Source organism: Nesoenas mayeri (assembly GCF_963082525.1).
Source record: "Nesoenas mayeri genome assembly, chromosome: 10".
Taxonomy (NCBI): domain Eukaryota; kingdom Metazoa; phylum Chordata; class Aves; order Columbiformes; family Columbidae; genus Nesoenas; species Nesoenas mayeri.
The window spans coordinates 19,808,821-19,836,199 of NC_137560.1; the positions used below are offsets into that span (position 1 = coordinate 19,808,821).

General features: G+C 61.9%; 2 protein-coding genes across 4 annotated transcripts; both read right to left on the reverse strand.

Moving 5' to 3' along the window:
- Positions 1–228: 228 nt before the first annotated feature.
- LOC308044117 (laminin subunit beta-2-like) lies at positions 229–15,288 on the reverse strand (the record flags this gene model as incomplete). Its single annotated transcript, XM_080350593.1, is given in 37 exon segments — positions 229–462; positions 855–1,011; positions 1,103–1,279; positions 1,749–1,890; positions 1,981–2,188; positions 2,274–2,418; positions 2,945–3,148; positions 3,260–3,489; positions 3,564–3,748; positions 3,830–4,208; positions 4,747–4,843; positions 4,930–5,144; positions 5,531–5,755; positions 5,844–6,007; positions 6,443–6,674; positions 7,091–7,234; positions 7,418–7,604; positions 7,959–8,079; positions 8,486–8,607; positions 8,690–8,848; positions 8,947–9,099; positions 9,266–9,422; positions 9,655–9,734; positions 9,855–9,967; positions 10,446–10,625; positions 10,752–10,940; positions 11,356–11,476; positions 11,558–11,763; positions 11,843–11,906; positions 11,987–12,175; positions 12,297–12,370; positions 12,476–12,599; positions 12,716–12,891; positions 13,423–13,472; positions 15,047–15,182; positions 15,185–15,239; positions 15,241–15,288. Coding segments are annotated over 37 exon segments (5,742 nt in total). The 3' UTR covers positions 229–328.
- Positions 15,289–17,166: 1,878 nt separating this feature from the next.
- On the reverse strand, positions 17,167–27,238 carry CCDC71 (coiled-coil domain containing 71). 3 transcript variants are annotated; one of them, XR_013922545.1, is made up of 2 exons: positions 18,324–25,271; positions 17,167–17,603 (listed from the first exon to the last, which is right to left on the reverse strand). XR_013922545.1 is itself a non-coding variant. In XM_080350304.1 (2 exons), exon 2 carries the CDS (start codon positions 24,700–24,702, stop codon positions 23,515–23,517), a length of 1,188 nt encoding a protein of 395 aa, XP_080206430.1. In that variant the 5' UTR covers positions 24,703–24,763; positions 27,183–27,238; the 3' UTR covers positions 17,167–23,514. The 3 variants fall into 3 exon arrangements, 2 of the variants coding, with proteins under 2 accessions (XP_080206430.1, XP_080206431.1); XM_080350304.1 differs by adding an exon at positions 27,183–27,238 and having other exon boundaries at positions 17,167–24,763; XM_080350305.1 differs by having other exon boundaries at positions 17,167–24,763; positions 25,212–25,468.
- Between the last annotated feature and the right edge of the window lie 141 nt (positions 27,239–27,379).

The window sequence follows — 27,379 nt, forward strand, 5'->3', positions numbered from 1 at the left end:
GGCAGGTGCCGTCCCGTCCCGCCGGTTCCCGTTCCCGTCCCGCTCCCTCCCACTCCCCCCTCCGAGCTGGGCGGCGGGCGCAGCGCTCGGGGCTGCGCGGAAAGCGCGGGGCGGATCCCGGCCGGAGCGGGGAGCGCCGGCCGCGGGCGGGCAGGAGGCGGGCAGGACGCGGGAGGCACCGGACACGGGCAGCCGCTGTTCAGGGCTTTATTTGCAAGCGCGGCCGTGCTACAGGAACCCGCGGAAGGGATGGCACCCCCGGGTTGCGGGAACCGGGGAGGGCTGCGGGGCAGGACCGGATTCCAGCTCCCGGTCCCGCCGCTGGTCCCTAGCAGGTGGCATAAGCGTTGGCCCTCTCCCGGATCTCCTCCAGCAGCCCCCAGACTCGCTGCTCCAACGCCTGCAGTCGCGTCGCCTTCGCCGCCATCGCCCGCTCGTTGGCCCCGAAGTGCTGCTCCAGCTCTGTGGGATGAGGCCATGGTCAGGGATCAGCCCCCTGCCATGTCCCCAGCCAAGGTCACCCTTGCGGCACAATGTGGGACATGATCAGGGGGACAAGAGGAGACATAAGGAAGAAATTTTTTACAATAAGGGTGGCAAAATACTGGCCCAGGTTGCCCAGAGAGGTGGTGGATGCTCCATCCCTGGAGACATCCCAGACCAGGCTGGACGGGGCTCTGAGCAGCCTGAGCTGGTGAAGATGTCCCTGCTCGTTTCAGGGGTTGGACTGGGTGAGCTTTGAAGGTCCTTCCAACCCCACCTGTTCTATGATTCTATGATGTGCATGGAGAGGTGTGCACTGAGCAGGGTGGGGAGTGGCAGGGAATGCCCCTCACCACATGCTGCCCCCCTACCTTCCAGCTTCCTCTTGCTGCTGCTGGCCTTGTCCAGAAGGTCCTGGGCCTCCGCTGTCAGCTGTGTCACACGCTGCAGGGCCCCGCTGGACACCCCAGCAAGCCCGCTCACTCGACCCTTCAGCACCACGTAGCGCTGCGTCACCTGTGCCAGGTCCTGGTGGCACAAGGACATGGTGAGGTTGAAACCCCCCAGCACCCCATGCCCCCTCAGTGCTGTGCTGTGGCCAGGCAGGGCCAAGGCTCACCTGGCTGAGTGTCCCCGAGGCGGCGGTGGCACGTTGTGCCCCATCCTTGGCTTGCTGGGCCATGCGGCGAGTGTCCCGGCCCCGCTCCCGCAGAGCAGTGACGCGCTGTGCCAGCTCCCGCAGCCGCCGCTGCGCCCGTGACTCCTTCCCCTCCAGCGCCTGCAGCCTGCGCTCTACCTGGACATGCATGGGCACCGGCTGCCATTGCGCCCACATTGCCAGCCCCACTGCCTCGGCAAACCCTCGGCACCCGCCCCACGTCATCCATGTGCCCCTGACGCAGCCTCACTGCCCCTGGTGTGCCCACAGCATCGGCTTTACTCTCCCAGTGTACCCACAGCACTGAGCCTGCTACTCCCAGTGCCCCTATGGCACCAACACCACCATTCCCAGTGCACCCATGGTACCAACTCAGTTACTCCCATGACACCCACAGCATTGACCCATTGCTTCTAGAGCATCCATGGTACCGACCCCATTACTTCCAGTGCACCCATGGCCCCAACCTTGTTATTCCCCATGCCCCCACAGCACTGACCCCATTGCCCCCAGCACACCCAAAGCACCATCCTCACTCCCCAGCTGTGCCAGCAGCATTGGCCGCACTCCCAAGCTCCAGCACGCCGGCAACCTGAGTGTCCCTCACCTCCTTGGCTCTGCTTTCGGTCACCTGGATGGCATCCCTGGCACTCCGCAGGGCACTCCCCGCTGCCGTCACCTGTGCCCGCGCCGCCTCCAGCGCTCGCTGTGTCCCCGCCAGCTCATCCCTCACGCCCTCCGCTCGCTCCCTGCAGCAGCACGGGCAGCTCCAGCCGCTGCCAGCACTGGGGGATGGACCCACACCCCCTGCCAACCCTAGCATGTCCCCTGCCACTCACCTGGCGTTCTGTCCCTGCACCAGCAGCCCCCGCGCCATGGCCAGCCCCTGCTCCGTGCTGTTGAGCACCGCGTCCACCCCCTCCAGCTGGCCGATGCTCTCCTGCATCTCCTGCAGCAGCGCCTGGATCCGCCGGGGGCTGCTGGGCAGGGAGATATTCAGCACCTGCCGAGCCACCAGCTCGATGCTGCCTGGGTCAGCTCCCTCCTCTGTGGAGACAAGGGAGTGGGGTGGGCTCAAGGTGGGCACACTGACCCCCACCATGCCCGTGCACCCACCCTGAGCCGGTGCTACCTGCCAGGAAAGCCTTGATTCGGCGGATGAAGTCCCGCAGCTGAGCCGTCGCCTTCTCCGAGCGGCTGCGGGCAGCCTGTGACCGCCCCAGCACCTCCTCTGCCCGGCTCCGCGCCCCCTGCGCCAGCTCCTGCACCTCCTGTGTCTGGGGAGCGCGAGGCTGAGTGGGGCTATGGGGCATCCCCGGGGAGGGGACACAGCAGGGTGGGCAGGGTGTATGAGGGGTCATGCATGGGGACAAGATGGTAACAGCATGTGCAAAGGGGCATGGGGGGTGTGCAAGCAGACAGGAGGAACGGAGTGTGCCACAGGGTATGAGGGGCCATAGAAGGGGCCCACAAGGGGACAGAAATGGGGTGCACAAGGGAGTGCAGCAGTGGCCCAGAGGGACATGCAAGTGGCAGAAGGGGCTTGTGTGAAGGGGCATAAGAGGGACATAAAAGGCAGGATGTGCTTGGGGACATGGAAAGGGCACAGGTGTGACATGCAAGGGGACATGCAAAGAGGCATGGAAAGGGCACAGTGTGGGACATGGAAGGGGACATCATAGTGGCATGGAAAGGGAATGAGTGGGATGTTCATGGGGGCATGAATGTCCATGCAAAGGGGCACAGAAATGGCACAAACATACCATGCACAGTACAAGGGGACAATGGAGCCACCACCCCTACCTTCTGCGCCACAACCCCCAGCTGCCCCAAGGCCACCTCCAGCTGCAGCGAGGCATTACGGGCGCTGCTCAGGGCTCGAACCGAGACGGGCAGTGCCCCTGCACACCCTGTGCCACCGCAGCGCCGTGTCCCCACACCATCCCGGCACAAGGCTCCTCCACAAGGCGCTTCCTTGCAGCTCTGGTCTCCAGGCATCCCACAAATCTGTGGTGATTCCAGTGGTGGAGATGGCAGCTCAACACTGCATGGGGGGAGATCCCCAGCATGGGGGTCTCCTCCCATGAGCCAGTTTGCCCCACCCTGTCCTGCTCTCACCTTCTCATTGATCCCAGTGACACTGAGTCCCATCACCCGTTTCTGTGCCTCCCGCAAGGATTTCCGTGCCGCAGCTGTGCCACGGCGGAAAGCATCGCCTCGTTGCCGCAGCATCTTCTCAGTAGCCTGCCGTGTGGCCTGTGCCCTGTTCAGCTGGCTGACCGTGCCATTGGCCACCGCCTCCGCCTGCCGCGAGTTCTCTGCCGACGCCAGGATGCTGCGGTACGACTCTGCGGGTGCTGGTGTCAGGGTGTGGCCAGGATGGTTCCCACAGAACCCCCCAATCCTCACCAGATACTCTTACCTTCAAATCCAGCTGCTGCCACAGTGCTGAGGAGGATTTGGAGGTGGGAGGTGGTTCGGTTGAGACCCCCCAGCTCACGGGTCAGCCCGGCTAGCCGGTTGCGGTGCTGCACATCTGCCTGTGACAGCTGATCCAGATGTTGTTCCAGCTCTTGGAGCTGCTTCCAGAAGTCATCCAGCTCCATCCTTTGGGGAGGAAGAGGGGTTTCAAGCTTTTCTGGGTGACAAAACAGGGATCCCCACCCCCAGCTCACCATGCACACTTGCCTGGTGCTGTCCAGCTGCCGGGGCAGCTCGTTGAGGAGGGGGCCACCAGGGCTGCCCCCCTGCGCCAGCAGCTGCTCCACGCGCCTCAGGGCCTCCTCCAGCTCCCGCAGGCGGTGGGGGCTGAGCTGGGGTGCAGCTCCCCCCTCCCGTAGCGCCCGTGCCTGCGCCCCCAGGCGCCGCAGCCCGTCCCGCAGGCTGCCCAGGGCCAGGTCCCAGCGCCCAAAGCAGGGGTGGCAGGGCGAGCAGTGGGGAAAGGGCTCCTGGTAGCCCCGCTGGCAGCGGTCACAGCGCAGCCCCCCGAAGCCCGGCCGGCACTGGCACTGCCCGCTGGCTGGCTCGCACTGCAGGCTCTCCGCGCCCAGTGGCTCACACTCACATGCTGTGGAGACAGGCGGTGGCATGTCCCAGCCTCCCCAGGGAGTCCTGTGTCCCCAGACTGCCACTATGTCCCCAGCGTCCCACCATACCTCCCTGTGTCTCCAGAACCCCACTATGTCCCCAGGGTCTCCTATGTCCCCACAATCCCACTGTGTATTCAGGGTCCTCTGGGTCCTCCATGTCCCCAGCATCCCGCTGTGTCTCCAAGGTCCCCCGCGTCCCCAGGGTCCCACCATGCCCCCAGCATCCCACTACAGCTCCATGGTCCCCCATGTCCGAAGGGTCCCACCATGTCACCACAACCTCAACATATCCTCAGGATCTCCTGAGTCCCCCATGTCCTCAGCATCCCACTATCTCCCCAGTGCCCCTGTGTTCAGAATCTCCCACTATGTCCCCAGGGTCGCTTATCTCCCCAGGGTCCCAACTTGTCCCTAAGGTCCCCCCATATCCCTGGAGTCCCACCATGTACCCAGGTTCTCCCCACACCCCAGGTCCCCAGAGCCCTCACGTCCCCAGTTCCTGGAACATGCCCCCACCTCGGCACTCCCGCTCGGGGTCTCCCCAGTGATGCTCCTGGCACTGGGAGCAGACGCGGCCCCCAAAGCCGGGCCGGCACTGGCACTGCCCCGTCACCTGCAGCGAGAGCAGTGGGCTCAGCCAGCAGCACACCGTGTGCCAGGAGGGCAGTGCAGCCATGCCAGGGTGCTGGGGGTGCTCACCGCATCACAGGAGGGGTGCAGGGCACGTGTGGGGTGGCAGCCACAGGGCTCGCAGCCCCTCAGCCCCCCCAGGCTCCAGAAGTGGGGTGCGCAGCGGTCGCAGCTCTTGCCCAGCACGTTGGGCCGGCAGGCACAGGTTCCGGTGCCGCGGTCGCAGGCGCAGGTGCCGGCGGTGCAGTGGGAGGCCAGGGTGCCCTGCGGGTCACAGCCGCAGCCTGCAGGGGGGTGGGTGGGTACGTGGGACTCAGCCTGTACCCCCCACCCAGGCGATGCCCTCCTAGCACCTGGCCCCAGCACCCCAAATCCCTGGCTCAGTACCAAACTCATGCACAGCCCCAGCGCCCCTGGAACCCAACATCCCAACCCTGATCCAGGTCCCCTGCCCACCCCCAACCCCGGGCACAGCCCCAAATCCCCCACCCACTCCCAAACCCCCAGACACACCCAAACCCTGACCAACCCTTCCACACAAGCCCAATGCACCCACACCCCACAGCAGCCCCAAGCTTCACCCCACAACCTGAGCCTTTGCATCACCCCAAACCCACCCACATCCCCAAACCCTCACACGTTCCCTGCCCTGGTGCAGCCCCCCACTCACGCCGGCAGCCACGCTGCAGGGCATTGCCATAGTAGCCAGGCTGGCAGTGGGCACAGTGGGGCCCGGCGGTGTGGTACAGGCAGCGCAGGCAGTGCCCCGTGTGGGGGTCGCAGGCCCCTGGGTCGCTGGCATCGATATTGTTGTTGCACTGGCAGGGCCGGCATGCTCCCCCCTCCATCTCCGGCACCCCGAAGTAGCCAGGGGAGCAGCGGTCACAGCGGGGTCCTGTGGGGACAGGGTCCATGGGTGCCAGGGGTCCCGCAGTCCCGGTGCTGGGGGGTCCCCACTGCACAGTGCCCGCTCTGCCCCTCACCAGTGTATCCAGGCGCACAGAGGCAGACAATGTGGTGGGTTTCCTCATCAGCGTGGCAGGCGCTGCCATGGTAGTGCCGTGTGCCGGGGTAGCCAGGGCAGGGGCAGGGCCGGCACTGCTGCCCCGAGCCCAGCACTGGGTCCCCGTAGTAACCGTCCTGGCATCTGCAAGGACAAGGAGTGAGTGGCCCCAAGGGTCCATCCCATCCCATCCCATCCCATCCCATCCCATCCTATCCCATCCTTTCATCCCATCCTCCATTCCATCCTGCCCCATCCCACCATCCCATGTCATCCCATGCCATGCCATCATATCCCATCTCATCCATCCCATCATATCCTATCTTACTATCCCACCCCACCTCATCTCATCTCATCTCATCTCATCTCATCTCATCTCATCTCATCATCTCATCTCATCTCATCTCATCTCATCTCATCTCATCATCTCATCTCATCTCATCTCTCATCTCTCATATCTCATAATCTCAGTCTCACCTCATCTATCCCATCATATCCCACCCTACTATCCCATCCCATCCCATCCCATCCCATCCCATCCCATCCCATCCCATCCCATTCCATCCCCATCCCCATCACCTCTCGCAGTGCCGGCCGGTGGTGTGGTCGCGGCAGTGCAGACAGCTGCCCGTCCGGGGGTCACACTCCTCACTGTGCCCGTTGCACTGGCAGGGCCGGCAGGCAGGGAAGCCCCAGTGGCCGGGCTGGCATTGGTCACACTGCCGGCCCACGGCACCAGGCTGGCACCGGCACTGCCCGCTCACCGCGTCACATAGCTGGGACACCGAGCCCTCCGGGGAGCAGGCACAGGCTGCGGGATGGCACAGCTCGGGTCAGGCACAGGGGAACAGCAACACAGGGACAGACAGACAGATGAGGGACCAGCACCCAGGGCATGCCCAACCCATAGGCTACAGCACAGGAGGGTTCTTGTGGGCAGACAGACAAGCGGATGGACAGATGAGTCAGTGCAAGGCAGGGCAGTGCCCACGCCAGGCAGGAGCATGGGGTTTGGGCGTATGGATGGATGGATGGAAAGACAGATGGACTGAGGGGGAACTGAGACCCAACCCATGGGTTGCAAGACAGCAGGGCTGAGATGGACAAGTGCACAGATGGACAGACAAGTGAACAGTCAGACAGGCAGCAAATGGGGCGTTGACAGCTGCGTGGACAGACAGACAGAAGGGACAGGGACGCCTGGCAGGCACAGATCCTGCTACTCACAGCTGCAGCCCAGGGGCCCGAAGCCGTAGCTGCCGGGGGCACAGTGGTCGCAGCGGCGGCCGATGACGTGGGGCTTGCACTGGCACTGCCCTCCCTGCGCCTGGCACTCGCTGCTGCGGGAGCCCTGTGGGTCGCACTGGCAGGCTGCGGGCAGCAGAGCCAGCATGGAGCCGCGGCTGCCCTGCCCGCACCCTGCCCGCACCCTGCCCGCACCCTGCCATGGGCACAGACCCATCGTGACCCACAACGCTGGCTCCACCTAGCCCACTGCTCCCATCACATCCCCTGACCCCGTCCCATCCCGCCACCCGCAGCACCCCCACTCACACAGGGCCCCGCCGTGCAGCAGTGCCGAGACACTGCAGACCAGGCGGGCACAGGCCTGGGCCAGGGGGGACGGGGGGGCCATGCGAAACGCCTCCAGGCACTGGTACCGCTCCAGCTCCTCCCGGCGAGCTGCTCCCTCTGCCTCGTGGAAGCCTGGCAGCTCCAACACCCGTGGCAGGAGCACCAGCTGAACAGGAGGGGAGATGGGGCTGGGGGCGGGCACAACCACCACCCTCCATAGGACCCAGCCCCTGCTCCCAGGACAGATCCATCTGCCCCAGGGCAGCCCTGACCCTGCTGGGGGCTCGACCCCCACAACCCCATCAACAGCCCCAGCTCCGCTGACATCCCCAACCTCATCAACATCCTCAAGCCCATTGATGCTCCCACCCAAATTGCCATCTCCATAGGCTTCCTTGTCCCCAGCCCCATTGACATCCCCAGCCCCATCCCCACCTCACATGCCCATGGTCCCCCATCCCTGTCCATCACTCCACCCTTGCTGAGCCCCCAGCGTGAGGTGCAGCAGGACCCTGCTCACCGAGTCTATGAGGATGAAGGCACTGGGGTGGCGCTGGGTGACACCAGCCCGTTGAAGCCTCACGGTCACCTCATAGGGGGTGCTTGGCTCAAAGCAGAAGGGCCTGGACAGCAGCACGTACCTGTGCAGAGGCAGGCATCGCGGTATGGGAACAGCAGGGCCATGGGGACAGCCATGGGACAACAGCAGGACCCAACCATCTTCCTTGACCCTGTTCCCATCCCTTGTCCTCCCATGGGGCCATAGGACTGTCCCTGTTTCCATCCCGTGCCCATCCCTCAGTTCTGGGAGTGTGGCAGGAATGTCCTTGTACCTATCCTGTCCTGATCCTTGTTCCCATCTCCATCCTCATCCCATCCCATGCTATCATCATGCCATCCCATCCCACCCTGATCCCATAACAGCCCACCCTGATTCCATGCCTTGCCATGCCATGCCATGCCATGCCATGCCATGCCATGCCATGCCATGCCATCATCCCATCCCATCCCATCCCATCCCACGATCCCAGCCCACGCCGTGCCCACCTCTGGCTGTGGGGCAGGCTCTCCCGGTACATCTGCTCGGAGGGCAGCAGGTTCCCACAGCGAGGGCTGGTGGGCAGCACCCGGGAGCTGACGCTGACCACGGCCTCCCAGTCCTCGGCTGACTGCAGAGACAGGCGAGGTGGCATCAGGGCCATGCTGTGCCATACCCGCCATGGCCATGGCTGTGGCTGTGGCCGCGCTCACCTCAGGCTCGTAGCGCAGCAGCAGCTCGTAGTCCATGGGGTACGGCACGTTGTCCACACGGAAGGTCAGGCCAGCCCCGTCGCGTACCCGGGCAAACCCCGAGCCCGTCCATGTCACCATGTGCCCGGTGCCATCCCGCACCACCTCCTCCACGTCCGGCTGGATGGGACAGGGCACAGCTCAGCGCCGGCTCCCCTGGCTCTGCCCCCCACTCCACAGCACCCCACCATGCTCCACCCTGCCCCCCTGGGGCTCACCTTGGGGGGCTGCTCGCGGCTACGACGTGAGGGGCCGCGGGGCTGGGGGGTGCGAGGGGGGCTGCGCTGGTGCCGCGGGCGTCCCTTCCGTCCCCCTGGCTCCCCCGGGTCATAGTCCAGGCAGTCCTGGGCCACCTCAGCCCGGATGGCGCCCTGCGGGGACGGGACAGGTGACAGTTGGCCATGCATGGGGACAGCCATGCACAGGGCATGGGGACAGCCACATGCAGGACAGGGTGACAGCCACACACAGAGCACAGTGACAGCCATGCATGGAGCATGGTGCACAGCGATAGCCATGCACAAGCCTGGGACTCACTGGGAGCTGAGGGTGGCCGTGGCCATGGCTGGTGGCCTGCTCAGCCTCGTAGGTGTAGTAGTCGAGGGGGGCGCAGAAGAAGCCGGGCTGTACTTGGTCACACTGCCGCCCCATCAGGTGAGGACGGCAGGGACAAGCCCCATCCTCCATGGAGCACCTGGGGGTGATCATCCTGTCCCTTGGTCTGTCCTTCTGTCTGTCTTTGTCCTCAGCCATCCCTCCATCCACCCCTGTCCCCATCCCTCCATCTCTGGGGATGGAGATCCCTCTATCCATCCCAAGACCCCTCTATCTCCCCAGCCCTCCACTGATGTCCTCAACCCTCCCTCCCCCCACACTTGACCCCCAGCCCTGTTCCCACTCCCGCTCCCCCCGTCCCCGTGCCCCACCGGTTGCTGTAGGCTCCCCCGAAGTCGCAGGCGCAGGGCCGGCAGCCCCCCACATCGTAGCTCAGGCCCCAGAACTCAGGCTGCGATGAGAGTGGGGGGGTGTGGGGCGTGTGTGTGGCCAGCCCAGCCCTGGGGGGTGCCGTGGGGCTGGGGTGAGTCAGAGCCAGGGAGCGCGGTGTGGGGCTGGAAGGGGCACTCACCACGCACTGGCTGCAGGAGCGCCCGGCCACGAAGCGCTTGCAGTAGCAGTCCCCACTGATGGGGTCGCAGGGCGAGCTGCCGGCCACCGTGCCCCGCGGGTCACATCTGCATGCTGCCCCCGACACACGCACCCCCACACATGAGGGGCTGCCATGTGGCACCGCAGCTCATGGGTTTCACAGCCCTCTCTCCCCGTCCTGTGTATTCCATCCCTCACCCCCCCATCCCCATTGCTGACTCTCCATCCCTCCATTCCACATCCCTCCTTCATGATTCCTCCATACACATCCCTCCATCCCTTACCCCTCATCCACATCCCTCTATCTCCATCCCTCCATCCTACATCCCTTCATCACAATCTCTCCATTCCACAGCACTCCATCCCCATCTCTCCACCATGATCACTCCATACCCATCCCTTCATCCCCTTCTCTCCATCCCACATCCCTCCATCGCCATCCATCCATCTACATCCCTCCATCATGACCCCTCTATCATGATCCCTCCACCACAATCCCTCCATACCCACCTCCCCATCCCCATCCCTCCACCCCACATCCTCCCGTGCCCATCGCTGTGTCCCGGCTCACGCTGGCAGCCCTGCGGGTCGCCGTGGCTGAGGCCATAGGCACCGTGCCGGCACCGGTCACAGCGGGGACCGGCCACGTTCTCCTTGCAGCGGCACTGCCCCGCGATCATGCCCAGCGCCACGTCCGTGTGCCCATCGCAGGCACCTCCGTCCAGCGAGCCCGCCGGGTCACAGTCACACGCTGCCGAGAGACAGAGACCATGGGGAGCTGGGGCTGCCGGCACTGGGAGCTGTGGGGCCAGCATTGGTGGCACTGGGAGCCGTGGGGCTGGGGAAAGCCGTGGGGCTGGGGTCTCACGGCACTCACGGGCACAGGCAGTGGGGGAGCGGATGTCAGAGCGGGGGTGCCGGTAGTAGAAGGGCTTGCAGAGGTGGCAGCGGCGGCCCATGGTGTTGTGCTGGCAGCCATCGCACACGGACCCGCTGGTGTTGCCCGTGGCCAGGTAGACGGCCATGTCGAAGTGGCAGCGCTGCGAGTGTTCATTGCAGTCACAGCCTGCGGGGACGGTGACATGACATGGCATGCAGAACCCCAACTCCCCACCTGGCAGCACCCCCACCCCAAACTCGGGGGTGCAGCTCCTTGATCTCAGCGCCTCCAGCCTCAGCCTGCAGAATCCCCAGCCCCACATCCCATCATGATGCACCCCAACCCCCTTAAATTGCAGCCTGCAGCACCCTGACCCCCTCAAGCTCCAGCTCCACATGCAGCACCCTCAACCCCAAAGCACAGCACGTGGGACCCTCAATCCCCAGCCCCAAGCCACAGCCCCGGGATGCTGAACCCCGCACACACAACATGCAGGAACCCCAAGTCCCTAAACACAACGTGCAGGACCTCCACTCCCCCAACCCAGCGTATGGGACCCCAAGTCCCCGGGCACAGCATGGTGCTGGCATGGGGCACTCACGGCGGCAGGCGTTGGTGCTGGAGCCCTCGGCTGGGCGCCAGGGCAGGTCGTGGTAGAAGTCCTGGCAGCGCTCGCAGTTCAGCCCCTGCGTGTTGTGCTCGCAGACGCAGCGCCCATGGATCTGGGTGGGGAGCACCCAGCTCAGTGTGGCCACCGGGCCTCGGGGGACACTGTGCGGCACTGATGGCTGCGTACGCCTCACCATGCTGGGGATGGAGGAGGTTGGGGCGCCGGGTGCCGGGGCGCAGTGAGCAGCATGGCCATGGCAGAAGCAGCTCCCGCGCAGCACCAGCTCATCCACGGCGTAGTAGTACTTGTGCAGCACCTCCTGCCGTGTGTCCAGCAGGTTGTCCCCCAGCGTGTGCAGCTTGGTGAGGTTCACCCGCAGGTTGGTGACACGCAGCAGGTCTGGGGGGTGGCAATAACACCATCAACACCTGCCCCACCGCCCCCCGGCTCCACAGACCTGGCACTCCTGGCCACGCACCCTGAATGTCTGGGCTGTATGGATCTGCCACAGGGATGGAGGGATCCAGCACCTTGAAGATGACCTGGAGGGAGGAAGTGATGGGTGACCCTGTCCCTCTCAAGCCCCTCGGCCCACCCTGTGCAACACCCCAGCCCCACACACCTCCCCATGGCTGGAGGGCTCGATCTCGGAGTAGCGCTGGTCACACAGCACCTCGTCCACCAAGCCCGAGGGCTGGGTAGGGACACCAGGGAAGAGCTTGGAGCAGTTGTAGGCGAAGTAGCGATAGACCTTCCAGCTGTGTCCGAAATCGGCTGAGCGCTCCACCAGCATGGCGGCGGGGCGGAAGGTCTGCACGACACCCAAGATGGGATGGAGAGCTGGTCTCGCAGTCCCTGCAGAGCCATCCCATCCCATCCCATCCCATCCCATCCCATCCCATCCCATCCCATCCCAATGCGCCAGGACCCACCTTGAACTTCATGATGAGGTGGGTGAAGTGGAACTCGCCCTCCAGGTCCAGGCGGATGCTGACGTGCTCCACGCCTGGGGACACAGAGAGGTGGTGGCAAAAGACCCCTTGGGTCCCACTGCCACGCAGCCCCGAGGCACACAGGACACGGGGCAGACCCACTGCAGCCCTGGTCTCACCGTTCTCTGACTGCCACCAGGTCCGCTGGCCGTGGGGGCCGCTCAGGTAGATGACATTCTCAATGCGGTGGCTTTCAGGCAGGGATGGATCCCGCGAGTCGCAGGTGAAGCATTTCTCCGAGTCCTGTGCCGGGGAGTGGCACCGTCAGGCACAGGCGGCTGGAGGCTACACTAGTGCCCGGCTGTGCCGCGGCTGTGCCAGGGCTGTGCCAGGGCTGTGCCAGGGCTGCGTGGGCTCACCTGGAGGTGGCTGACAATGCAGAACTCCTGGGGCCCGGCCAGCCCGCAGGTGGAGGTGGCGCTCAGGCGGGGGGCTCGCCCCACCAGCAGGTTCCCGGTGGCCGGGTAGCAGCTGCCGCGGGCACAGCCGTGACTCGGGTCGGGCTCCTGCCAGGCCCCCGTCACCAGCAGCCCTGCTGCAGGGAGCACGAGGACACGGGCTGGGGGCTGCGCCAGGGCCCCTCTGGGTGCCTTCCACTGCCCCATGCACCCAGACGCCTGCCCAGCACCCACCCACCCCCAGCCATCCTGTCATGTCCCATCTTCGTGTCCCGACCCACTGATGCAGCACGAAGCTCCGTGACCCAGAAAGGTGCTGGCAGCAGCGCCGCGGCCTCGTGACCGGGGGGCAGGGAGCAGGGGGCTGGGCTGCCTGTGCTCCCGGGGGGCCGGGCAGCCCCCGGGGTGCTGAGTGGTGCTGGGGAGAGTCAGGAGCCAGGTCAGGCGCTCGCTAATCCTGCCGGGGCTCAGTGCAGCCCGGATTCCTCGCTGGGATTTGTGGCCATCAGGCCCTGGCTGCTGCTGGCCAGGGAGCATCGCCATCGCCACCGCCCCTGCTGCCCAGCACCCTCCGCCCCGGGCTGGGTCCCAGGGCCACTGCAGCCCCCACATCATGGGTACACGGGGTGTTCAGCCATGCATGGTGCCCCAGCAAAGCCAGCGCTTACCCAGTAGGAGAGCGAGTGCCAGGAGGTCCATGGGCAGCCAGGGGCTCTGTCTGGGGGGACACAGAGACGACACTGTGGCAGGGCGTGGGGTACGGTACAGGGCACAGAGCGGCCAGGGTCCAGCCTGTCCCCACAGTGCACCCACCCAGCTCTGGCATGCAGTGCACCCCAGGGACAGCACAGGGGAGTGAGGCCAGGTGGGCAGTTGGGTACTAAGTCCCCTGGGGTGACACCCAGCGCCCACCCCCGCGGCCATGCCCCAGCCCTGCACGGGCCCGGGGTGCTGCAGCACACAGACCCGGGTGCACAGCAATGCCCTGCACCCCCAAACCCTGCACAAGCTGTGCCGTGCCCATCCTGTGTTGAGTGTCACTGGTGTCCCTGGGGGGTCCCATTGCCGGGCCAGGGCCAGCCAGGGAGGGGAGCCGGGGCACTGGAGCCGGCTGGACTAGGGCATCCCTGGTATCGCTGTTAAATTTAGGTTGGAGCTGCCTTTTGTGTTTCCTTCTCCCCTGGTACCGCCCGCTCCCAGCCTTGCAAGTGCTGGATCAAAGCCTGGCCCCGGCGCTGCCCAAACACATCTTTCCTGTCCCTGCGTGGGAGCCAGCCGGGGCAGGGGGGCTCAGGGCGGCGGGGGGGCCACGGCGCTGCCCCGCCACCCGCCCGCTCGAAGCCGCGCCAAAGTGGCGGGCAAGGCGGTGCAGGGCCACATGCCGGCGAGGGGGTCCCCAAGCCCCACGAACCCCTGGTACCTGGCGTCCTGCAGTGTCCAGCGGGGCCAAGGCCAAGGGTGAGGGCGGCGTGGGACCCACTGCCCCCCAGGCTGGGTGTGCAGAAATGAGCCGGGGCGAGGGCGGCAATGGGATGGCGGCGGCCGGCGGCCCCCCTTCCCCGCGCACGATTCTTATTCAAATGGACTGCCCGCTGAAAGGGACGGCGGTCTCCAGGCTACGGGAATGTCACTGCCGATTCCTTCTGCCTGGAGGCCCCCACTGCCTGCCCGCCCGCGGAGGCCAGACCAGCCAGGCGTCGGCAGCGCTGGCACGCCCCGGCCCGCGGGCAGCACGGCGGGCTCCACCGGTGAACAAAAGGGCACCTCGTGGGTTGGTGAGCCAGCGGCGCCGCGTTCTCAGGGCTCCCGGCACAGCACGGCAAGAACGCGCCTGCCGCCGCTCGCAGGGCGGCACAGCAGGATGGGCACCCGACACTGGCACGGCTGCATGGGGCCCACAGCACCGCTGTTTGCCCCGCTTAGGGATGCCCCATGGCAGGGGTGCTCCAGGGTGGAGCCACACCCAGTGTCTGCCCCAGCGGGAGCTCGCCTGGGCACAGCCATGGTGCCACAGGCTGGGCGCATTCCTCCAGAGGGACCCGCGGCCCTCCCCACTGCCACGGCTCCCGGAGCAAAGTCCAACAGGCACCAGCCCCGGGAAGTGCATGGCAGGCGTGGAGGGGACCCAGCCCATCTCTCTCAAGGGACGCTATGGCCCCTTCCTTGTGTGCCCCCTCGTGCCAGCTGCCAGCACCTGGCCCGTGTCCCAGGGCTGTGCCGCGTGCCATGGGCTGTGCCGTGCCCCGCAGCTCTGCCGTGCCTGGGGCTCCCCGCTAGTGCACCGGCTCCTACCTGTGCCCGTGGGGTCTGGGCGCCGGGCAGGTGGCCATGGCCCAGGTGGGCTGCAGTGCTGGCCAGCTCAGCCCCGCTGGGCTCGGCGGCTGTTCCTGGAGGAGGGCGGCCGGTGCCTGTCTCCTCCTCCAGCAGCGTGCCAGGCGAGGGGAGGGACCTGCTCACAACGAGCGTTAACCAAGGTGAGGCAGAGGCCAGGTACAAGCCGGTGGTGGCCCAGCCGGAGGACAGCAGTGCCCCATGCCTGAGCTGGCTAGGAGCTGGTGTGGCACCTCCGCAGGCTGCCGTGCCCAGTCATGTGGCACACGGGGCCACCCAGCCGGGCAGCCTGGCCAGGACTCGTCCTGCACTGTGCGAATCCCTCTGTGCCTGCTCAGGGTACGTCTCCAGCAGCAGCACTGGGAGCCCCGGGGTGGCATGGCAGCCGTGCTCCCCCAGCACCCATGCCCAACGGATCCTGCTTCCCCCTGTGCCCCGAGCCAGGGCCACACTCACCCTGCACCAGTCGGTGCTGCCTCAGATCCTTCGGACCGGCCGGGCTGGGCACTGACCCCCAGAGCCCTGCGGGGAGCACAGGGTCACGTGTGGGGGCCAGGCTCGCTGGAGACCTCACTGTCATACAGGGATGGTGCCTTTTATTAGCTGAGGCCGAAGGAAGGAAGAGGAGCTGCGTGTTCCCCATGCCAAGGCCATGCTCTGGCCGCTCGCCGGTGAGCAAGGTCACAGGCAGACAAAGCAGCAGCTCCCCAAGTGCTGGCCACAGGGATGCCAAAACCTGCGTCCCCAGGGACACCCCAACACAGCACAGGCTGGTCCCACACAACTCAGCGGGGCAGGGGATGCTGTAGGCAGAGCCCTGCCAGCTCCCTACAGGTCACAGCAGATGCTGGGAAACCTGGAGGAAGGACAGGGCTGTCCCCAGCCAGGCACAGGGGAGTGGCTGGGCACTGCCACCTCCTCAGCAGTTTGGAGATGAGCTGATAAAGAGCCATTAGCACTGGCCAGCACTGTCTGTACCGCAGGACCTTGCCAAGCAAACCTTATCTGCTCTGAGGAGACCCAAAGTGGCCTGATAAAGGCAACTGTAACAGGATCTCCAGCTTTGAAAAGCAAGGTAATACTGGAGAGAGGGATCCTCAGCGGGATCTAAGGGACAAGTGAGGTGTCCCAGCCCACGTCCAGCACCTCCTGGCGCCCCTGAAGGCTTCTCGGACTTCCCACCCTGAGTTGCAATCCCCTCAGCCACCCCACAGCCGAATGTGTGGGGGTGCCCTGTGTCTGCCCATGGAGGTGACATGTCCAGGGACAGCTCTTCCGCAGTCCTGGTCATGAGCATTTCAAAGCTGCTGAGCACCCCCTGCTCCCTTGGGCACCCCGGGCTCCACCAGCCCCCCTCAGCAGTGGTCGGAGAACTTTCACCGTCAGCAGAGCGAGACAGCTCGGAGGGATGGGAGTGGAACCTGGCAGCACTCGCTGCTCTGGGACACACAGAGGAGGGGCCCCCCCAAGCCTCAGCGGAGCCTCTGAGCTCCTGGGGCAGCCTCTCACGCCTGGCCAGCCCCGCTTGGACCGACTTCAGTGTGCTCAGCGGGTGGACACTTCCCTGACCATCCTTAGCGAGAGGGAGAGCCGCTTAAACACTTCCCTTCCCCAGGAATGAGCTCCAGCACGGGAGCCGGTGTCTGCCCGGGGCCATGGTCCCACCGCCGTTAGTGCCGGGTCAGCGCACCGGGGGATCCGGATCGCACACGGGTGAACAACAGCGTGTCTGTTGAATTAGCGGCCCCACAGTCCCGGCTGCAGACTGGGCAGATCCAGAGAGAAGTGAGAGGGCGGGCAGACAGGAGCTGGCACATTTCTAGAAACTAACCTGGAATGTAGATTAACGCCAGTTCACACCAGTTTAGCACCAGTGGGACTCGACTGGAGCATTTCCCATCCCAGGCCAGGCGTTCTTTAATGGGGTAACCCCAAACGTCACTGGGGGCACTGGGGAGGTGGTCTCCAGCTGAGCGTGCCCCATGCAGCGGCTGGGCACATGGGTAATGCTGTCCCACGGAGCTCACACGGCGCCGGGAGAAGCCGTCTGGCGGGACCCAAAGAAAAGCTGGACACACTGGGCAGTTCTGAGCACCATTTTACTGAAGGGCTGGACACCTGCTAGGACTTCATAACAAAAAGTTCACTTCATGTAAGAAAAAAGACAGTCTGTTTTTTGTCCGATTCCCTTCAGAGAGCAGAGTAATTCTAACACTGTCTTTTCACTAAACAATGCCATTCCAAAATATACAACACTGAGTGTGGAGCAGCCCAGCCTCATATTAAACATTAAATATTAATAGAGCTTCGGAAACATTCTACACAAACAAATCAAACAGTAAAAAGTTCACTCAAGAACAAGATGGTCAGTTGTTGTAAATTCACCATACAAAAGTTTGTTACTCGCCCTCCTGTGGGCTGCGGTCGCTGCTCCCCACATCGCTCGGGATCCCCGAACACCAGGGTACGCCTGCGGCTGAGTCCCAGCACCAGTCCCAGCCGGAGCAGGTCGGTCACGCTGCAGTGTGGGGACAGCTCTTAGAAACAATGGTTGGCAGAGACGAGTGCAAGGGGCTGGGCTGTGCCCACCCAGAGCCCCCGTGTCGCCCAGAGCAGCTGCTGTGCCGCATCAGGAACTGGGAGGGATCAGTGTCGCGTACTGCGCCTTCCCACCAACACTGTCCCGTCCCAGGGCTGGGCAGCGTGACGGGGCAGGGGCAGGGGAGGTATTTCTGGGGTGGCTTTGCAGCACCTTCTGTTTTACAACAGCATCGCACGCCTGACTGCAACTATGGGAATCCCCGGACTCTCACAGGGGTTGTCTGTAGCAACAGGAGCGGAAAGGGCTAATTAAGACAACAAGGAGAAAGTCCCAGACAATAATAAGGCCTTGAAGGGACTCCCTGGGGCAAGGCCTAATCATCCCCGCAGGGGAAGGTATTTTGGATGCTCAGGGAGGAAGCGCTATGCCCCTGACAGGGGTACCAGTCAGCACACACAGGGGGCTCTGAGGACCATGGAGCGGCTGATCTGCCCCAGGGCCACTGAGCAGGGCCGGTGTGTGTGACTGATGGACGGACACCGAGGGTTAGGAGGGGCACCTGCTCCAAAAGGGCCCCCACTTGCCCGTGCCCCCAGCCGGCTGCACCAGCACCTGCACAGCACTGCTGGACAGGGCAGGACGGGCTGGGACAGCGGGTAGGGACAGAGCCAGGCAGTGCCATGGGACAGCACTGACCTGGCTCCTCTCTTGGCAGATCTCTTGCAGCCGGAGCAGAAGCTGGCTGGCCAGGTGCCACTGGCATCTTTGGTTTCCTCTAATCTCAGCTTCTCACTTTTTTACCAGACCTCCTTGTTTTTCCTAAGCAAACGGAGCAGTCTGACGTCAGCAGCAGGGCTCTGGAGGCAGCAGCTGGCCTGTGAGTGCTAGCGCAGTCACACCTACAAACAGGGTTCACTCGACACTGGGGGTGAGGCAGTGACCAGGGCCGGCTTTCCTGCTTTCTGGGACAAGGTCTCTGCTCCACCAGCCAGTGAAGCACCTGGCACTTCTCTACCAGCACCCAGCTCCAGGCAGGAGCAAGCTGTGAAAGGAAACCTGAGCACGGTGCACTCTAGCACAGAGCCCCAAACAGGGAGCAACCTGCCCTGGAACCTCTCCACGGGTGGTGCCAGCCCACCCAGCTCGCAAAGCCAAGGGCTGCAGCACCGTCAAGAAGGTCCGAGGTAACCCAAAACAGTCCTTCTTTCCTCAGCTCCCAAGCACTATCCCTATCTGACCATAGCAGCCAACAGGCCAAAGCAGCTCTGGAGACCAACACAGAAACCATCACTCCCACACAAACCAACCAACCTGCTTGAGTGGGAGCTGCTCCGCACAGCTCAGCACCAACTCTTCCAACCACAGCCGAATCAAGGATCCTCCCACCGAAACCTGCTCTCCTGCCCAGGAAGCTGTCCAGCCTGTGTCATCCTGTCCAGCTGCAGCTGAGAGACAAACTCGCTCTCTGTCCCATGTGTCCCTTGTGCCATGGCCAAAGGCCCAGCTCCCACGCAGGGCAGGGAACACGGACCCAAGGCAGGGAGCAGCTGGAGTGGCTGCACCCCACCACATGCTGGCAAGGTCTGGCCTTGAACACAGCACAAATAACTACTGAAACTGCCCAAATTCCGTCCTCAAGCCCAAAAAACCCAAACCGCCCAGCCCCTCTTGCCACAGCTGGAGCAGGGGGATTCCCACCAGCTCCCCAAGTGGGGAAGTGCTGCTGGTGTGCCAAAGGGGCCTGGGGAACATGGGGCAGGACAGGGGCAGCTTCAGTTCAGGTCTGAAAATTATCCAGCCAAGTAAGTGCTCACAATGCTCACAGAGCACACACCTCCTCCCCACGCTGAAATACCACCAGTGGGCTACAAAACAGGAGTAACAAAATAATCCCTTATTTTGCAGAAAAGTGCTTACAAAGTTCTGTACAAGGATCGCTACGGCAGCAGGTTCTGTGGGGATGGGGAAAACCATCTGGAAGCAGCAGCATCATGCTCCATGGCTTGCAGGGAAGAGGCCGAGGAGAAACTTCTCCAACTGAAAGCAGTGGCAGAAGGTGAAATATGATCACAGTGGACATGAGCTTCAAAACATTTCTACCAATTAACAATGTGATTTCATCTGGCATCTGATGTCAGCTTGCCCTTCGGCTGCCTGCTGGCCAAGCTGCTCTCCCCATGGACCTCGCTGACATCTGAGGCATGCGGGAAGCTCGAGGACCTTGTCTGGTGGAGGCGAAGCATAAACTCTCGCTTCTTGGCAGCTGAATAAAAGGAGAAACGATTTCCACAAACTCAGTTGGAAGAACAGCCCTTTGACCGCTGGCTGAATCATTTCTCAAAGTGACAATGGCACAAATCCACGCAGTAAAAGAATTCCTAAGAGAGTCCCCAAAGCTCTCAGCTGTCATGGTGCCCAGAAACAGCGTAGGCCAGGTGAGGCACTTGGATGAATTCAAAGTGACTAATACAGAAACAGGTCTGAACAACCTGCATACAGCATACTCAGCAGAGACCACTGCCCTCCAGGTGAGGCATTTCTGTGTGCCCTGCCAGTTACTGCTGTGCAGGTCCCCGGCAGGCAAGTGATTCTCTGCTGTCCCAGAATAAACAGGGTGGAAGGGACCTCTGGAGGGAGAGTTCTGATTAGATCAGGTCTTAGGTCTGGTTTGATCAAACCCTTCACCTTCCCTAAACACCAGACAGCAGCGCCCACAGCACAGCCCCTTCTGCAGCCTTCCACACACCAGCGTCTAAGGCCCAGGATGCTGGGAGCAGGCTAGACACAAGGAAGAAATTTTTTTACAATGGGGGTGGCAAAACACTGGCCCAGGTTGGCCAGAAAGGTGGTGGATGAACCATCCCTGGAGACATCCCAGGCCAGGCTGGACGGGGCTCTGAGTAACCTGAGCTGGTGAAGATGTCCCTGCTCATGGCAGGGGGGGCACTGGGGGAGCTCTGAAGGTTCCCTCAACCCAAACTATCCTGTGAGTCTATGATAATCCTTCCAGCCAAATTCCCAAATCACCTGTGAGGGAGGAGACATGAGGAGGGCAGAGAATTGACCTCCAGTGCTGCCCAGTCAGAAATGTGCAGAGACGCTGACAGAGACTGGACTGATGACAGGCAAGTCCCCGAGCACAGAGCCATGGGGTGCTCACTTCCCTGGCAGGAGCCTCAGGGACACAGAAGAATTTGTAATGCTCATCCCTTCCCACAGAGCTAAGGCAGTGTGTTGTGCTGGATGGGTTAAGCAACAGCACAAGCCAAATCTTCGACTGGCAAAGACTCAAGCTGTGAAAGATGAGAGGTGATGGAGATCGGGGAGGCAGGCAGCAGCGCAGCCAGGGAACAAACACACCGCAGAGGTGGGATGCGGCCGCAGGTGCTCGGCTTCCTGCCCAGGCTGGAGGAAACGCAACCTCAATCCGAATTCAGCTGTGTTGGTGCACGGTTGTTTGTCCCACCGGAGGCCGGGCACTCAGCTGGGATGTCTGCACTGCACAAAGAGGCTCCAGAGAGCTCTCAGTGCCCTTATAAGGGGCTGGGAAGAGGGGAAGCTGCTGAGCGGCCTGTCAGACAGCCATACCGCAGGCAGCAGTTCAGAGCCCCGCTCGGGAAACAGCCAAAAAGAGAAACTCCAGTGCAAGACTTCAAGACCTGGCATTTGAGAGCGTGGGAATGAGAAAGGTCTGAAGGAGTGGGAACAAAAGGTACAAAGCAATTTTTGGCCAGTCAACAGTGACGGAGGATCCCTGTTTGTCCAGCATCATGTCAGGACAGGGAACTCTCTGCCAGAGCATTTTAAAACACAGAAGCAGAAGAAAATATTTCCTCCTCCTCTGCAGCCAACCAGCGGCATTCACAGGTCAGTCTCAAACACTGCAAGTTATGATCTCTGACAGCAACTCAGACACGCACAGTAAAGCCACGCAGGATTCCAGTGTGTGTTTCAGAGCCTCCAATAATCCCCCGAGAGAGAGAACCTCCACCGTGTTCTACTTGGGTGAGGGAGTAGAGCTCTGGCTGAGCCCTGGGATGCCCAACTTCCCCACCTTCTCACTCTCCTTTCCGTGCCAGTTTTCCTCTCTGAGCAGGGGATCAGATGCTGAGCCCCGTTCCAAAGTGCTGAAATCCAGCCAGGTGCTAGGGAGGGGCTGAAACATAAGGAGCTGGGGCTGCCCAGGGGAGATCATCCCTTCAGCCAATGTCCACAGAGATTACTGGGTCAGACAACTGGTATTTTGAGCTGGTGAGAGAATGAGTGGATTACCGGCCCACTGCTGCAGAGATCTGAACATACAGCAGCACAGAGCCATGGCTGCACCTGGCTGGACACTGCTCCCTCTCCTCGAGCCACAAAGTTCTGCTTTTGCAGTACCCCAAGGGCAATGATCGTCCCTCGTGGATGACAGCTGCAGCACTGACCACTCCAACATGGTGTTTCTCCTGGAGCTTGCAAATTGCTCCCTGCAGAGAGCAGTGCAACCTCCACCAGTGCACAGCCTGTGCTCCCATCTGGTAGTGTGTCCCCAGTGCAGGGAAGTCAACACAGCTGCCTGCAGCGGCTCTGCAGTGACTTCTGGGGACAGGACAGCCTGCGCTCTGGGAGCTTTGACACCCGCCACACACCTCCTCACAACATCCCGGACAGCACAGCAGAGCTGTCACCCATCATAACACAGTGCCCACCTCCCCTCCTACTGCTTCACCCTCACAAACTGACAGAAAGAAACTCTCTGTGCATAAGTGCTGGCATAAATCCTCTCAACCTTTCCACTTTTCTGCTTTAATTCAGGCTCAAATACCCCACTGAGCTCTGGGACCAGCAAGATGTAACCAATACATTGAAACACAGCCCGTACCTTCTATCAACACCTCAAACCTGCTCCTGAAACATCCAGCAACAGCAATGCAGTTACAGGGTGGGCAGGACAGTTCATGCAATTCTTATTAACAACTCTCAGCCCTTTGGCTCTACCAATCACAGTTCACATTCTACGTTCGCACCTGGGGCACAGGAGAGCGGAGCAACGCTGGGTGCGGAGGAGGAATCGCTCTTTGGAATCAAACTCCTACCAGAAGTTCAGAGCTTCTGCTCCCAACGAACAGAGGAGGCACCTAGAGACATCAGGCGGACTTGCAGGAAACAGCCCCGTAACACTCCCCCGCTCCAGCCCAGAGGTAATACCAAAAGTATGATCAAAACTATCGTCAATCAGCTGGTAATTCTCCAAATGACTTGGCATTTCTGGAGATGAACAAGTGGCTCTATCTCTGAGCTGCTCGCGAGAGCCCAGAACAGACTGTCACAACACTGAATCACAAGGAAATCCTGGCACCTTTCAACAAAAGACTGGTTGAAGGAGAGGGGGAAAAAAAGCTATCGAACCCAATCCCAGAGGGAGGGAGGAATTCTGTCTTCCCACAGTTCCTGGGCCATATGCACATATATGGATATATAGATTTATAGATAATAAAGTTATAAAATTTGATCAAAATAAACCCAGTAAACGTACAGCTTGGAAAAAGAGCAATATCACAGTGCATCAATATCAGGAGCAAGTCCCGCGTTCTCCCCCTGCACACAAGAGCGCAGACGGCCACGTTCAGAAAAGCACCCACGGGAAGCGAGCCCCCCGACCTGCTCGGCTCCCCACGGGCAGTCCCCACCCCACGTTCCTGAGGGGGTGTTGTATTTCTGCAGTGGGTTCTGCGTAGCAGCGGCAGGAGCAGCGTGAGAGCAGGCTGCTCCGTCTGCGGGTTAGTTGACATATTGTCACCAGGCACCAGAGGTCCAGAGTTGCTCTTAAAACTTCCGCGCACGCTGGTGCCGGGCTTGTGTTTATCTACTTACAAATTAAAAAAAAGTGACGAAGTGAAGAAAGTCAGGGGACACTGTGAGAGTGGGACAAGGGCTGAATTCGGATCACAGGAGACAGGTTGACCCTAAGAATCTTCTGTGCTCTCCTCCTTACTTCATCATCAGAGGAAGAGTTGCCCACCTTGATGGCCCAGAATTTCAGCAGGTTCAAATTGCTCTGAGCCCGTCCAGATTTGTTCTGGACAGGAACGGTATTTGCTTTCTTCCTCTGCGGTGCTTCTTTTGCCTCCGTAGCTCTTCTCTTCTTCTCCCCAGTGCTCTCCCGGTAAGTGCTGCTGTCTTTCCGCTTTGTTTTCCCCACCAGAGGTTCCTTATTTTTGATTTTCAAGGCCTTGGATTGCGGTGCTGCAGTGCAGTCCTGGGAGGAAGTGCCTGTGACTCTCCCGTTGAGGACTCCCGAGGCTTTGCAAGCGTTGCTCTCCTGCAGGACACCACCCTTTGGCACCTTCAGAAGGTTTAAAGCAAGGGTGGCAGAATCTGGTGCTTTCTTTATCAAATGTTTGTACCCCTTACCTTCTGTTATTTTAGTGGTCTTGCCTGAAGAAAACTGCCTCAGCGGACTTGAAGCCTTGAGGAGTTTAAGGTCAGAGGGCGAGATCCCAAGACCCCCTCGCGTGTACTTGGACTCCAAGCAGGACACGGTCGTTTTCAGCGGCACCAGAGCTTCCAGAACCACCGACAGTCTCATGGCTGGATACACGTCGGGATACGTGCTCGAGGGGAAACCCACCGCCGCAGCCTTGGACGTGCGGGATCTCGTCTGCTTCAAGGAGCTCAGGAGGAGATTTTTGGAAGCCCCTTTAGAGACAGGCTGAGCAGAGACTTTCGAAGAGTTCAGGGAAACACTGGCCGGTGGAGCGGACACCTTTGCCACGGCTGCGGCGGTTCTCACCGGGCTCCCGGCAGTCTCGTTGGTGCAGCTGTTCGGGGCACTCTCTTTTGTTTGATCAGGGGTGTCTGCCGTGCACGAGTTGTACCCGTACACATCCTTACTCCTCAGGATCGTGGGCTGGTAGCCCTCCTCCTTCAGGCCTTGAATGAAGGCCACCAGCTGAGTCTCTGTGTCCGAAAGGTCCTTGGACATGGGGTTGAAGACTCGGAGGGCTTCCTCCAGCACCTTCTGTCCCGCAGAGGAAATTCTCGACCAGGAATGGACAGCTTTTTCTTCCGCATTGTTCACTGCAATATTCATGGCATTAGGCAAGCGAGTGCTTCAAAAAGGTCCAAACTACTGGAAAAACAACCCTTGACACCTCAAAAGGAGAGAGAAGATAGTTAGTTTTACGGCAACTGAAATCATCTTGTGTTGTTAAGCAGGGACCTGAAACTGTTAAGCCCAGGTGTGGCTACTCATAAACACTGGGTCAGATTCTGGGCACAACGTACGTCAGAGGCATCACCAAGAAAATCCCATCACTGATTTATCTCTGAAACAAAACCACATCTCTCGCAGAAACATCCTCAAAACCTAAACAAAGATTTTGGGCAATCCCATCCAACCCATCCCAAGATGAAGGGCTCCAGTGGTAAACTCAGTAAAATCTGCAGCTCATTTATAGTTTAAGCTTAACACACCCCAACTTTGGGTAGCCAGGTTTTATTTTTCCCTGGGTAAAGCAGCCCTTCCTCAAACCTTCTCCCTGCACATGCAGAGACCACCACAATCCAGCCAACTTAACACTAAGCAGCCTGAGCACCTACAGCCCCGTCACGTTCAATCTTCCAACGTCCTAATTGATTCTGCTCAAAAATTGACCGAGTCCCAGTCAAAGCTGCAGCGTCTTGCTGAGGAGCCGATGGCAAGAGCCGGAGGCTATTTCAGCTGCACTGATGCTGAACGCCGTGGCAACACCGCTCCTCGCTGTCCTCTTGCTCCAACAACTCGCTGTCAGAGCAAACTGCGGTCGAGCCAGGGCACTTGCTGCCGAGCAAGAAGGAAGCAGGAAATTCAAGCAGGGCGGCAGGAAGGAAACACACGTCTCCAGGACCAAGGGTACAACGACCTGACGGACAACATTGGGATCACACCCAGGACACTACGCAACTGTCTGACAAAAGCACTAATTATTGCTTTAAATTAAAAATAGGTACTGAAAAGCAGCCAGGCAGGACTTGGTGATGCACCTGAGAGAGCTCCAATCCCGTCACGCTGAGCTGGTGGCCTCGCCAGCTCCACAGCTGGATGCTGCGCTGAGAAGTTATAAAATCTTTAGCTTCACTGATACCTCTCAAAATAATAAGGAGGATTCAGAGAAAATCCTTTAATCTTTTTCAGAGAAATGCAGAAGATGTCAGAGACAATGTCAGAGAGCACAGTGTGCAGGCAAGAAAGCCACGATGGAAAAGTTAGTGCCTGAGCAGATACAGCAAGGCAATACTCATGTGCGACATCCCCCAGAACCCCGGGATCGCCACAACCCCACAGACCAGGAGTGCCGACGCCGACCCGGTGTCTGTGCCACTGGCTGCACAAGCAGGGAAGAGGCACAAGCCAAAAGCAGCCGCAGAAGGAGAAACACAGGTCAGCGGGGGGGTAAGAGCCTCCACATGACAGACTAATCTCAGTCAAGTGTTCTGCAGACGTCACGGCAGAAACGGGATTTGGAGGAGGATAATGCAGTTGTTCTGCGACAGGCACGGGGTCTCCCACTGAGGAGGGAGGCAGGTGGGAAGCACTCCGGCAGAGCCGCGGCCAGCGGTGAGACGCGCCACCTTCAAAGCGCACAAGCAGCAGCAGGCACAGCGAAGCCAACAAGGGCGTAAAGCTTAATCCTGATCTGGTAGAGAGGGAGAAACCAACGGAGAAGCACAAGTGCACTCAACAGGCTGAAAAATGGACCAACTTCAGGGTGCAGAATGCCCAGGAACGGCTGGGACACCTCACGGGGTATTCTGGTGTGGAACGGAGAGACCGTGGCACCTCATCGGGGACGGGACATCCCAATATCGATCCAATGGGTCTTGTTTTGTGCAGTGCAAGTTGTAACAGAAGCGAAAGCCGGCTGCAAACAGGCAGACCCCAGAGAGCCCGTGCACCCGTCAGCGAGCTTCCCCACGGGACACGCTCCTGGGGGATGCGCTGGGACCCACAGCGCTCCTGGCACAGGCCGCTGGTTGGCAGGACGCTCCCGCAGCGCCCGGGCGATGCCAGCGTGGGCTCAGGGGCGCAGAACGGGCTCTGCAGGGCTCCTCCGGGCTCACCGACGGGCCGGGCCGGGACACGGGGCTGGGGGGGCCTGCGGGATGGAGCCGGGTGGCGAGGCCCAGGGAGGGCTCGGCGGGGGCAGCCCCGGCTCGGCCTCTCCAGACCCACCCTCGGGGCAGAGGACACGCCTTCCCGAGCGCCCGCTCTCCCTGCACAGCCCCGCCCGGGCCCGGCACGGACGGGCCGGCGGGTTCCCTGGCCGGCTGTCCCCGGCCCAGCGGCCGGAGCGGCCCCGCGGCGGGGAGAGCGGCCCGGGGCCGGCACGCCGTGCGGGGCTGCGGGAGGTGATTGGTGCAGACAGCGGCTCTGATCGCCCGTCCGGCCCGCGCCGGCTCCCGGGCCCGGGGGGCAACGGGGGGCGGGGCCCGCAGCGCCGTGACTCCGCCTTCGGCGCCCGCCCCGCCGGGCGGCTCGGCAGCGCCCTCGCCCGGCAGCGCGGGGCCCGGACACCGCCGGCCCCAACCTACCGGCCGCCGCCAGACCCGCGCCCGCCGCTGCACCGCGACCGCCGCTCCAACATGGCCGCCCGTGGAGCGCCGGAAGCACCGCCTACTTCCGCTTCCGGCCCCCTTCCGCGGGCCGGGGCCACGCCCACTTGTCACGGAGCGGGCTCGGCGGCGGCGCCCCGGCCCCGCCCCCTGACCCCGGCCCCGCCGTGTCCATG